This window comes from Gobius niger (genome assembly GCF_951799975.1).
Source record: "Gobius niger genome assembly, chromosome: 8".
Classification (NCBI taxonomy): domain Eukaryota; kingdom Metazoa; phylum Chordata; class Actinopteri; order Gobiiformes; family Gobiidae; genus Gobius; species Gobius niger.
The window spans coordinates 3,497,057-3,509,450 of NC_136859.1; the positions used below are offsets into that span (position 1 = coordinate 3,497,057).

At 42.8% G+C, this 12,394-nt stretch overlaps 1 protein-coding gene across 1 annotated transcript in view; it reads right to left on the bottom strand.

Moving 5' to 3' along the window:
• Positions 1 to 12,394, bottom strand: part of LOC306966797 (uncharacterized protein) — a gene marked incomplete at its 3' end in the record, with an annotated part of 53,498 nt that overhangs the window by 25,895 nt on the left and 15,209 nt on the right. The window contains 8 exon segments of the mRNA XM_079561613.1: positions 65 to 285; positions 291 to 333; positions 335 to 2,225; positions 3,002 to 3,194; positions 3,290 to 3,329; positions 4,908 to 5,039; positions 5,729 to 5,860; positions 9,597 to 9,720. Coding sequence (XP_079417739.1) covers positions 65 to 285; positions 291 to 333; positions 335 to 2,225; positions 3,002 to 3,194; positions 3,290 to 3,329; positions 4,908 to 5,039; positions 5,729 to 5,860; positions 9,597 to 9,720 — 2,776 coding nt within the window.

A 12,394-nucleotide genomic window follows, 5' to 3' on the forward strand; every position in this document is an offset into this window, starting at 1 on the left:
AAGACACACAGCATTAGCCTCTAATGTGGACACAGAGACAGAGTGCATCATGGGAGCGTCTCACCTGAGGGTGTGCAGTCTGCAGGGGGCGCTCTTCAGTCCAGAACACAGCAGCTCCACTCCTGAGTCCTGGAGGTCGTTGTTACTGAGATCCAGGTGAGTCAGACTGGAGGAGCTGAGGACTGAGGCCAGAGGAGCACAGCTGAGAGGAGACAGGCCACAGACGCTCAGACTGAGGACAGATAAGATAAGATAAACCTTTATTGATCTCACAAGAGAGGACGATTAGAGACGAGAGCCAAGTCACAAGTGTTTAAATACAGTCTGGACTCACATGGCTTTGGTGGAGACTTTGACGACTGGCAGCAGCTTCAGGAGAACTGTCTCTGAGGAACAGTATTTCTTGAGGTCAAACTCCTCCAGGTCTGAGTCCGAGTACAGTAAGAGGAAGGACACGGCAGACCAATGAGCAGGAGAATATAACCAGGAGAAATGTCCTTCTATCATGTATCGCTGTATCCGCTCCATCAGTTCACGGTCGTTCAGTTCGTTCAGACAGTGGAGCAGGTTCAGGCTCCTTTCTGCAGACAGACCCTTTTCATTCAGCTTCTCTTGGATGTACTTTACTGTCTCCTGATTGGTCGAGTCACTTCCTGTGTGAGTCAGCTGACCTGGCAGCAGGCTCTGATTGGTCGGCAGAGACAGCCCCAGGAGGAAGTGGAGGAACAGGTCCAGGTGTCCGTTTGGACTCTGTAAGGCCCGGTCCACAGCAGAGCGGTAGAAGGCCTCAGGGCTCTCAGAGGAGTGTGGTGAGGACAGCAGGTTCTCCTCGGGGTCAGGGCTCTCAGAGGAGTGTGGTGTGGACAGCAGGTTCTCCTCTGGGTCAGGGCTCTCAGAGGAGTGTGGTGGTGACAGCAGGTTCTCCCCAGAGCTGAAGAAGGTCTCATGGACGTGAAGAGCAGCCAGAAACTCCTGCACACTCAGATGGATGAAGCAGTAGACCTTGTCCTGGTACAGGCCTGGCTCCTCTCTAAAGACCTGTGTGAAGACTCCGGAGTACATTGAGGCGGCTGCAGCGTCCAGCCCACACTCGCTCAGGTCACTCTCGTAGAAGATCAGGTTACCTTTCTGCAGCTGCTCAAAGGCCAGTTTTCCCAGAGACCGCACCATCTCCCAGGTCTCTGGAGTCCAGTGAAGGTCTGTCCCAGATCCCTCATGATACTTGATGTTCTTGACTTTGGCCTGGACCACCAGGAGGTGGATGTACATCTGGGTGAGGGTGCGGGGCAGCTCTCCTCTCTCTCTGGTCTCCATCAGATGGAGCAGGACTGTGGAGAGGATCCAGCAGAAGACTGGGATGTGGCACATGATGTACAGGCTGCGGATGCTCTTGATGTGGGAGATGACGGCTGTGGCCTGCTGCTCATCTCTGAACCTTTTCCTGAAGTACTGCTCCTTCTGTGGGTCGCTGAACCCTCGCACCTCTGTCACCATGGAGACACACTCAGCAGGGATCTGATTGGCCGCCGCGGGGCGTGTGGTTATCCAGAGGCGAGCGGAGGGAAGCAGGCTCCCCCTGATGAGGTTCACCAGCAGCTCCTCCACTGAGGCGCTCTCTGTGGGCTCCGTCAGGACCCGGGTCCGGCTGAAGTCCAGAGGAAGTCTGCACTCGTCCAGACCGTCAAAGATGAAGAGCACCTGGAGCTGCTGAAAGCTGCAGAGACCTTTGGTTTGACTGAAGAAGTGGTGCAGCAGCTCCAGCAGGCTGTACTCTGTGTCTCTGAGCACATTGAGCTCTCTGAAAGTGAAGGGGAACAGCAGCTGGACGTCCTGGTGGGCTTTGCCTTCAGCCCAGTCCAGACTCAACTTCTGAGTCAGCACTGTTTTCCCCACGCCGGCCACGCCCTTCGTCAGCACCGTCCTGATTGGTCCCTCCTCTTTCAGCCCTGCTCTGATTGGCTGCTGTCTGTGGGCGGGGCTTTTAAACAGGTCTTCACATGTGATGCTGGTCTCTGTAGCTCCTGGTTTCCTGAACGCTGCCTCGATGTGTCTGACCTCATGTTCCTGGTTGACCTCTGAGGCCCCTCCCTCTGTGATGTAGAGCTCTGTGTAAATCTGGTGCAGGGGGGCGGAGTTTCCTGCTTTAGCCACGCCCTCAAACACACAGCTGAACCTCTGCTGCAGATGACTCTTCAGTTTATCTCTGCAAACTCCAACAGGACTCCCTGAATAAAGACAGAGACAACAATGAACTCTTCACTGGACACAAATGTAGTCAATCATGCTGATGTGAAAGAACATGTTAAGACATGAATAAACATTTAACTTAAAGATAAAACTCACGCTCTTTGAAGAGCCCCAAAATGGTAATTGTCCAATCATACATCCTAGCAACCGTTACTATGAAGCTACGTAGGTCCATCAAGCCGCAGACCTCCGCAGGAATACAATGCTACATACCAGCACTGAGCAGATAAGCACACATTAGCTAAATAATGTCTAGCTACTGACAGTAACATGACGTTACACTAACTGGAGCTGTTTGGTGTAACTTCAACTGTGCCGGTGAACTTTTACGCCTCAGTTTACAGCCTCTTAATGGTGATACGTAACTAAATTGTACACTAGGTTTTTTTTTCTTGTTTTTTCCCATTCCCACGTTTAGCTGTCTCACCTGTAGGTTTAGCTAGGGTTAGCTAACTTTAGCAAACCGAATCAACGCTCATATTTTTAACAATACTACAAAAATAAGTGAGTGCGTGCAAATAGAGTTTCCTGAGGGGCTATTCCCTCTCTGTGTGATGTTTAGCCACAACCTTCTTTGGACCTGTAACACTGATCATAGACGTGTTACAATAGTTCAATCTTGAATATATCCGTCTGCTGTATATTGTAACCCCTTTTTTCCTGAATCTGGAGGCTGTCGCGCCGGTATCCTATAAGATCCTATAAGATCCAGGTGTGAGCTGCTCCTCTGATGGACTGTAGACAGAGTTCTTACTGGAGCTCAGACGCTCGGCCAGCTGCTCCTGCTTCATCCTCCTCAGGAAGTCCAGGGTGATGTTCAGCACAGCCTCTCTGCTGCTCTGCTCCTCCTCACTCTCTGAGCTACTCTCTGGGTACTCTGAGACCAGGAGCCTGTGGAGCCTCTGCAGCTGCTCTTTGACAAACGTCAGGATGTCCTCCTCCAGACGCTGGAATAGAATCAGATTTAAAGAGTTTCAGTCAAAGAGAGGACCTGAGGAGCCCCACAGAGAACCCCACACATGCTGCAGTCGTGGCTACTCACCGTGAATATGGCGTCCAGCTGCTCCTTTGGGCCTGGCTCCCTGTGAACCAACAAACAGAAACATTAGAGACTGAGCAGAGACCACTGCAGTCGCCTTTGGACTCATTTAGACTCACAAGAAGCTCCTCCACAGACCTCCTGAGGACTCACCATCTACAGCTCACACCAGGACTAAACCAGGTCTGACTCTGGTGCTGTCAGCTTGTCCTCATCTGCCTCTCGCACAGGCTCTGTTTCATTTACAACTTTTTATTTCTAATCTGAGTTTTACATTAAACCTGGTTGGTCCAGTCCATCACCAATACTGTTTTTCATTCCATTCAACAACAGCCCTGAACAACATGACTTTTGCTCGGTATAAGTTTTAAGAAGCAACTTTAAATTACAATATTTACTAAAAGGGCATTTGAACATATGAGTCATAATCATGGCGAGTGTGACGTCAACAACGCTTTCACCTTTTATTTTTACTGTTTTTAAAGTGGAATAATGTAACATCGAAAAGTGTAGTACTTGGTGAAGGCCTCGAGGGGCGCTGTGTCAGCTGATTGATTAGAGGTTATGTAACGATGACAATATAAATGATGATCTGGGAAAAACTATAGATGCAGGGTTCTTCTGACGGGGCCTATGTAAAAGTGTCCGAAGGGTATCTGTTAGTCTTCTGTTAGTTTTGTGCGGAAACACTGAACAGTGAGTTCAGGGGCTGGACTGGATAAAATGTGTATTTTAGAATAAAGACGATGCAAAATGGTACGCAATTGAGTTTTGTTGGGGATTTTTTTTACATATGTTCATATTTTTCTATTGTTAATGTTTTTAGTAGCGTAAAATAATAAGTGCCCATCCTATAGGTGACTGTGAGCTCTTTTAAAAGTTTAAAAATAATAAACCGAAGAAAAGTTATGATATGTTTCCTGAAACTTCCCAGATCGCTCTCACAAAGAGACGACTCTGTGACTGAAGAGACAGTCAAGGGACATAAGATAAGATAAGATAAGATAAACCTTTATTGATCAAACAAAGGAGAAATTAACTTGTTAGTCGGCGTTACTTCACAGTCTTATTGTACAGTCTGACAGCAGTGGGGATGAAGGCTTTGCGGTAGCGCTCCGTCCTGCACTGAGGGTGTCTCAATCTTCCACTGAGAGAGCTGCTCAGCTCTTCTACAGTCCCGTGTAGTGGGTGGGAGGTGTTGTCCATGATGGAGGTGAGCTTGGCTAACACCCTCCTGTCCCTCACCTCCTCCACAGAGTCCAGGGGGCAGCCCAGGACGGAGCTGGCCCTCCTGACCAGCTTGTTCAGTCTGTTCTTGTCCCGCTCTGTGCTGCCCAGCACACGGCAGCGCAGTGGAGAGCAGAGGCCACCACAGAGTCATAAACAGTCCTGAGCAGAGCTCAGGACTGTTTATGACTCTGTGGTGGCCTGCTCACTCCGAAAGACCTCAGTCTCCTCAGAAGGTGAAGGCGACTTTGGCCCTTCTTTTACAGGGAGTTGGTGTTGTGGGACCAGTCCAGTTTATTGTTGAGATGAACACCCAGGTACTTGAAACTGTCCACCTCCTCAATGTCCTCCCGTCCGGACACATTTTGGTCAATATCTCATCAATGGGACTTACCTCTGGTCTTCAGGAGGAGGTTCTTTAAAGACAGGAGGGTTTTCTTTAGAGCGGTCACTTTTCAGAGACACTGAGCTGGGAGCAGGTTTAGGTCTGGGTTTGGACCCGGGGCCAGGTCCAGGTGGGTCCATGCTGTAGGTGGAGCAAAATAAATGGTCTAAAATCATCAATGACTGAGTAAGGACTACAAGTGCATTAAAAACTTTGTTTGAAATTAATACTTATTAGCAATTATTTTCAGGTTATGATACATTTGTGGGGTCCACAGTTTTGGACTGCAGTGGCGCAGCCTCACTACAGCACGCGCGGGGGGGGGGCTTCAAAGAAAAAGGTTTGGGAACCACTGCTCTCCAACATCAGGAAATAGAGATGACTGACAATTAAACCACTGTTCCCCAAATATTACATTTTGACTTTAAAGTTATTCTATAGATGAGATAATAGAGTCTAGGATGACATTATGGGAATGTTTGGGTTTGTGACAGTCTGGTTTATATTTCCTGAAAATGTCAATTATTACAAAAAAGACTGAAGCCGATACAAAATGGTATTAAATTATTTTTTTTGGGTGATTTTTTTTCTTTTTTGTAATGTTAATTTGTTTTGTAGCATAAAATAATAAGTGCCCATCCTATAGGATAGGTTTTGTTTTCTTTTAGTCGTTTATGATAAACTGAAGGAAAAAAAAAAAGGTGTCTTCCCAAATCGCTCTCACAAAGAGACGACTCTGTGACTGAAGAGACAGTTATAAAACAGACACATTGTGCAATGACAGAGACAGTCCTACACACTTTGGTTCATATCTCATCAATGGGACTTACTTCTGGTCTTCAGGAGGAGGTTCTTTAAAGACAGGAGGGTTTTCTTTAGAGCGGTCACTTTTCACAGACACAGCGCTGGGAGCAGGTTTAGGTCTGGGTTTGGACCCGGGGCCAGGTCCAGGTGGGTCCATGCTGTAGGTGGAACAAAATAAATAGTCTAAAATCATCAATGACTGAGTAAGGACTACAAGTGCATTAAAAACTTTGTTTGAAATTAATACTTATTAGCAATTATTTTCAGGTTATGATACATTTGTGGGGTCCACAGTTTTGGACTGCGGCGGCGCAGGTCCACGTGGGTCCATGATGTAGGTGCTGAGAATCAGAAGAAGCGTTCATTTGAGCAGAATGGGGGGGGGGGGGGCTTACATTTGTAAAGTGCAGTGCAAGTGTAAGCCGTATTCTCTACAGGTCCTTCAGGCTTTTGCTCAAATCAGCACTGTTTTAGAGTCACAGCTTAGTCATTATTCATTTATTGGAAAATGTTTCACAATAGTATTTTCCTATTTGCAATATATGTGGCCCATGGCCCGCCGTGGGAGTTCAATTCTGGCCCACGAGCTACAGTGAGTGTGAAACCCCTGGTACTAAACCATGATTAACTTTGACACACACCTTTAATCCTTTCTCTTTCTTTCTCACTTCTCGTTATGGTGGACAGGAAGTGGGTTGGTGGTGAAGCGTGTTTCGGAGCCGCCGTTGTTTCCTTAGAGAGAGCTCATCATAAGTTCATGATCAGGGAGGGCGAGAGACTAATTCAGATAACTTTATTGAGCCAAAACCCTTTTACAAACAGTCCAATTTATTTGTGGCTCCTGTAAATGGCAATTCTCCTGTTGTACGACATGTCTTTAAAGCTCGTGGCACTTCAGTATTTAGCATCTGCTGCAAAGGGAACAGGAAGGTAGGGGGTGGGGGTGAGAAATGCGGTGGACGATGCTGTAAAAGCACCGCTGCTGCAACTCGAGGGAAGCATAAGAAATTTGCTTATGAAGACCATGAGGAAGATGCACCGACAAAACTAACTTGATCATACTGTGATGATTGGTTTTGGTCAAATACATGAGAAATGCAAGAGAAAACATAATGTTACTTCCAAATATTGCACATTGAACTATAATCATAGTGCAAATATGATGCTGTATATCACTGCCTTGTGGTTTTGTAATTAAGCGATGGTTTGCTGGCGCTGTTTATGTTGTAATGTAATCTGATGAGTCAATAAGTGAATAAATCTGAACAATCATTTATCAACATTGTGCACAAAAATGGTGAATGTGTAGGTGTGTTTGCGATATGCACCAGAGTGCGCGTGACATTTTTGAACTTGTGCTTTCCGCTAAGATTTTCCCGTACGTACGAGCAGCTGATGGTAAATGCCACAGAGAAATCCTAGCTTCATTTGAATGAAACGCCCAAAAATATTTATATATCAGGAAGCCTCACTCCCCAAAAAGAATGCTTCTCCAACCATAAATAGGATAAATAATTGTTTTTAACACGACAAATATGATAGGTATCACTTTATTTTACACTACCTTGATACATTGTACCTAGCTAAATTTACTACAATGTAATGTGCTCTGCAACAATCTGTAATAACTTGTACCTATGTAGTACGTACACAATGGAATAACTTGTATTAGTACTTTGTAAGTAATGTAATAGGACACGAATAGGACACCTACAAACTACAAATACATATTATTCCATTGTGTATCTAACTCATAGGTACAAGTTATTACACATTGTTACAGAGCACATTACATTTTACTAAATTTATTTAGGTACAATGTATCAAGGATAGTGTAAAATAATGTATTTCCATATGATATTTTTGCATATGAAGAAGATTAAAGAATCTGTCAGTAACCAACATTAACCTTATAGCCAATCCAAGAGCACATTTACTAAATTAAAAATGGGAAAAAAGATATAGTCTAATAATAAAAAGTGATCTTTATTATAGCCTATACTGTTGCTAACATTGTTATTGAGACTAATATCGTCACCATTTCCTATCCCACACATTACAACCGTCATACTGTCCTGTGTCGTAAGTCTGCACGGTGTGTCGCGGCATTGGGTGGTGCTGTATCCGAGTCACGGGAGGTCGCAACATCGTTTGAGCCATCTGACTGAGACGTAAACATTTCCATCCAACATTTCCGTATTTAGCTCGTTTCTGCCTTTGTTTGATCCTGATTTTATGTTTTTGGATGACACTTCTGCCTGCTGAAATGTAATGTAAAATATTGCGATTGTGCCGTTGTCTTGGTGCTGCACCGCCGTTTCGCCTGTCGTAGGTGCAATATTGCGCAGCCCCAGTTTGTTGTTTGGACAGTGTTGCTGAGGATGATGAGGGTGGTGGTGGTGATGATGACGATGATGATGATAACAACTAGAATCACTGTATGAGGAAAAAGGAGGTCTAGGCACAACTGACTTTCAAGGGCAGACTGTCTGCCCTGATGAAGACCTAATCGGTCGAAACACATTGGTGTCCCTCAACAATAAAGGATTTTTACTTGAAAGTCGGCTGTGCCTCGGACCTCCTTTTTCTCTCCAAATTAAGCTTTTTGCATACGGATCCTGGAAGAGCACATGACTCGTAAATATACCTAACCCACAGCAGCGCTCACTCGCCCTCTTACCTATAATCATTGTATGTTGAAATTGCTGCCCTGCAACAGAAGTAATGGGAAAAAAAGAATGGGGGACCAAATGCCAAAGTGTTTAGCGAAGTTTAAGTTGAGGAAGTGTAAGGGCATCAGATTTAACATTTTGAGGGATTTTAGAGGAGCTGGCTTGAGTCTTGTTTTAGAGGGATTTTTACTTTGGAGCAATAGCGACATCTGTGCAAGTGCTTGATGTTAGCTGGTATTACGCATTATACGCAGACTTTTCTGGTCTTGCTTGAATACATCGTTTGAATGATGACTTCACGGGGTACTTTTATTTGAGAAAAAAACATTATAAAGTAACATTACTCTTACTTGAGTTTTATTCAAAACACTTACATAGTGTAAGGCCCATATAAGTTGTCATTTATTAGTATTTTTGAAATAATGACAATGAATAATGTCATTTCATTTATTTATTTATTTAATATGGACATAGCAATTACATTGGACGAACCAGATGCATTGTTTAAAGTGTTATAGCACATGTGCTAATTTTCAACACCATGTATTTTTCCTATGCTAGAATACAATGATGCAAACTTCCAAAATCACCATCTTACTTTTAAGCGTTGCAAACATCTATAATGTGCATGTGTATTTGGTGTTAGTTTGACAGTTCATACTATCATTAATCTTTTTCCAAATGTCTGCGCCTCTGGAAGCGTTAAGTACTTTTGATTCACAGCCAATAGCGCATGTGTAACTAAGGAAGCTGCAGGGTCACAATGTCACTGGCTTTTCTGTCTAAACACTGCATCCTACACTAGAACAAGCTTCTGAACTGAAACACGCTGAACTTAAGGGATTCCATTTGTGCTAAACTGAAGCATTCCAATGATGCAAAGTCCGTCTTAACCAATTTCAAGAGAGAGAGTCAGAGAAAGATGTGGAAAGGAGCTCAAGTTGAGGAAATTGTAGAGTGCTTGTCACGTCCAAGTATTGCTCAACCCCTTATTTAAGGGTTGAGTAAAACATTTGAAAAATTGCAGAAACCCCAATGCAAAAATAAATCTTTCTAAATCAACCTATTCAATTTAGCATTCCACATATTGTTCAATCACAGTTTATTTCATACCTATAAACCTTTGAATTAGGCAAGTGACAGTTCTTAATGAATAAATAATTGAAATTCACTTAAAAAAAACAATGCAGTGCAAACGACTTAGGGCACGTTTGGATCTTACCTGGTTGTGATGACAAGGGCAGAAGAGGCTGAGGAGTCTGCAAAGGCGCCCAAAGAAGATGCTGGTCTTTGACGAGCAGTATGGAGGAAGTGAGAGCTGAGGTGGAAGTAGGAGGCAGCTGTTTCTGGGCAAACGCAAAAGAGAGAAGCGAAATTAGTGATGCAAGGCAAGGCGTGGAGGAATCATTACGTATTATTAAGCGCAAAAATATAAAGTGACTGATGAAAATGAGGCAACAGGTTCTCTGATCACCACCCGCATACTCAATTCATTTAGACGCATTAAAAAAGTGGACTGACAGAGTGGGGGGGGATTGCGAGGACTTGGATGGGAGCCCCAGATAAAAGAAGTTATTGTTTTTAGTATATTTTTGAGTATAAAACAGCATACAGCATGTGGAATCCCTTCACATAGTCAAAATAAACTGTTCAAATACATATTAACTAGATTTTAAAAATGTGTTCTTCCCTAAACAGCGTTTCGAGGCAATAACGTTGCACAATGATGGTCCTGAATTCTTACGTGTCAATGTTTGGGGTCCCAGCTAGAGGCCGATTGATGTGGGTTTTTCTAAGGCTGGTGCCGATATGCTTGGCAGATATTTTTGTCTGATATTTTTGGCAGATTTTTCCATATGTCTGGTAATCCTGTGAAAACAAATGCTTGGCCGCTCCATCAGTGGCCGATTTTATTTTATTACTTTAGATGATTTAATCATAGTTTCTATCCCACCTTTGGCTTTGATTAGTTGTTGTTAGCATTAGCATATTGTTACTAGCTTCGGCATTTTGCACGGCGATCAAAACTACAATAGTGGAGGTTAAAATTCTCAGCGAATGAATTCTCCAGATTCTGCACTTCAACATGACATTGTTTTTCTGTGAAGCGTCTTTGAGTGTCTTAAAAAGCGCAATAGAAATAAAATGTATTATTATTATTATTATTATTATTATTATTATTATTATATTATTATTATTATCATTATTACAGCATGTCCGTATTGATGGAGCTTTAGTGAAACTTGTGTTTCACAGACTTGAAGCTAACCAAATTTTCATTGCGATGTTTCTCAGTTCCCCTGAGGCCGAGGGAGTTGTGGGAGGACTGACTTTGCTCTTTCCAATGCAAAAAACGGGAAGTCTCCATCATTTTCGGGCCTGGAAATATCTGTTTTTTTTCATCGCTAGATCGGCCGATAGCCAATATTGTAAAATCCTCAAATATCGTCCCCAAAAATCGGCCCGATATAATGGTCGGCCTCTAGTCCCACTCACAGCCACAAAAGTTTGGGAACCCCTGGGCTAGAGGATACAATGAATATAAGCTTGAACTGGATTCAAATGTGGAAATCTTATAAAAGAGGCATAAGAGGCATAATCACAAAACATGAATAACCCTGAGTCGAGGCCAAGCAGCACGGCCCACTGCAAACCGCACTCCAACCTCCAGTTTTAGTTTAATTCAAACACCTGAAAAAAGGGTAAGAATCAGTGAGAAATATAAGCAAGAAGAATGTCTTAGTGCAGATGTAATCCAAAAATTATATATATATATATAAAACAGGCTTAAATGAGGTTAAACAAGACATTCTTAAAATTGAATACAGAAACATTAATTAAAAGTTTCAATTAATGAAACTTTGGACTATTTGCACGTTACATAGAACTTTTGTCACTTATAGATTAACAGAGAAAAGAGTAACCAAATGTTTTAGTTGAGTAATAGTCCGGCGACTTAAAGATAAAGTAGAGGTAAAAAGTACTGTACGATAAACCTGCTTTAAGAATTACTACTGCCTCTGCAATATGTGGTCACTTTTATTAAGAAGTTGAGGCCAAGTCCAGTGTTTGACATGAAACTTCAATCTTTTTAATGTGGTTTGAATTGTGTCAATAAAGTCACCATCAGCGTTAACACGGAGCTGGCGTGGTTTGCTTTAATGAAGGTTAAGGTGAAATTTTTACAGGATTTCCGTGGGGCATTTGAAAGTATTATAAGACATGAACTCAATTGTGCCATAATAACAGCCTTAAAGTTACTAAAAGCATTAAATTGAATTCAAACTGGCATCAAATCTAAATTCATGGAAAATTATGACATCGATCAGCAATTTTGACTGTATAAGTTCATCAAAATGATCACAATGAGGGTCTTAAACAGTGGTTCCCAAACTTTTCTGACCCACAAAATCACTCAATCATAATTTAAGACTCACATTTAAAGTCTGGTTTAACCTCTTAACCTCCACCTGCACATTTTCTCCAGTTTGGCTAAACAATGTCTAACATAAAGCCTTGTTGTAAAGTCATCATTGTTTGGTGTGACAATTTCTTTATCCTGGATTCATTATTTGTGTAAAGTTGCACTGAATAGTCATCAGTAAACGGCAAAGTCCAGTTTAATTTTGATTCATAATATTTTTCATGGATAAATAAAGCAAATGAACACAATACATTTAACATCAGTGAAAGTTTTCTGCACTAAATTATCTTTTACCTCACATTAGCAGCACTTACCTAGTTTATTTTACTGTGGCACGTTTTCTTTACACTCGAGTGCCCCCTGCTGCTCACAGACGGTAATGCTGAGTTTTAAAACTCTATTGTCCTCAGAATAAAAGCAGCATCCATTTATCCATCTAAATTTAGTGGAAGTGGCAGTTAGCATTCTTTCAAAAGGAGTATATAGGAAGGAGGAGGTGAAGGTGTAAATGTGGGACAGTTTTCCATCAGAGCCGATCTCATTGAAGGACAGAGCTCCAGCCTCAGAGTCCAGGAACACGCCCACTACACCTGAGA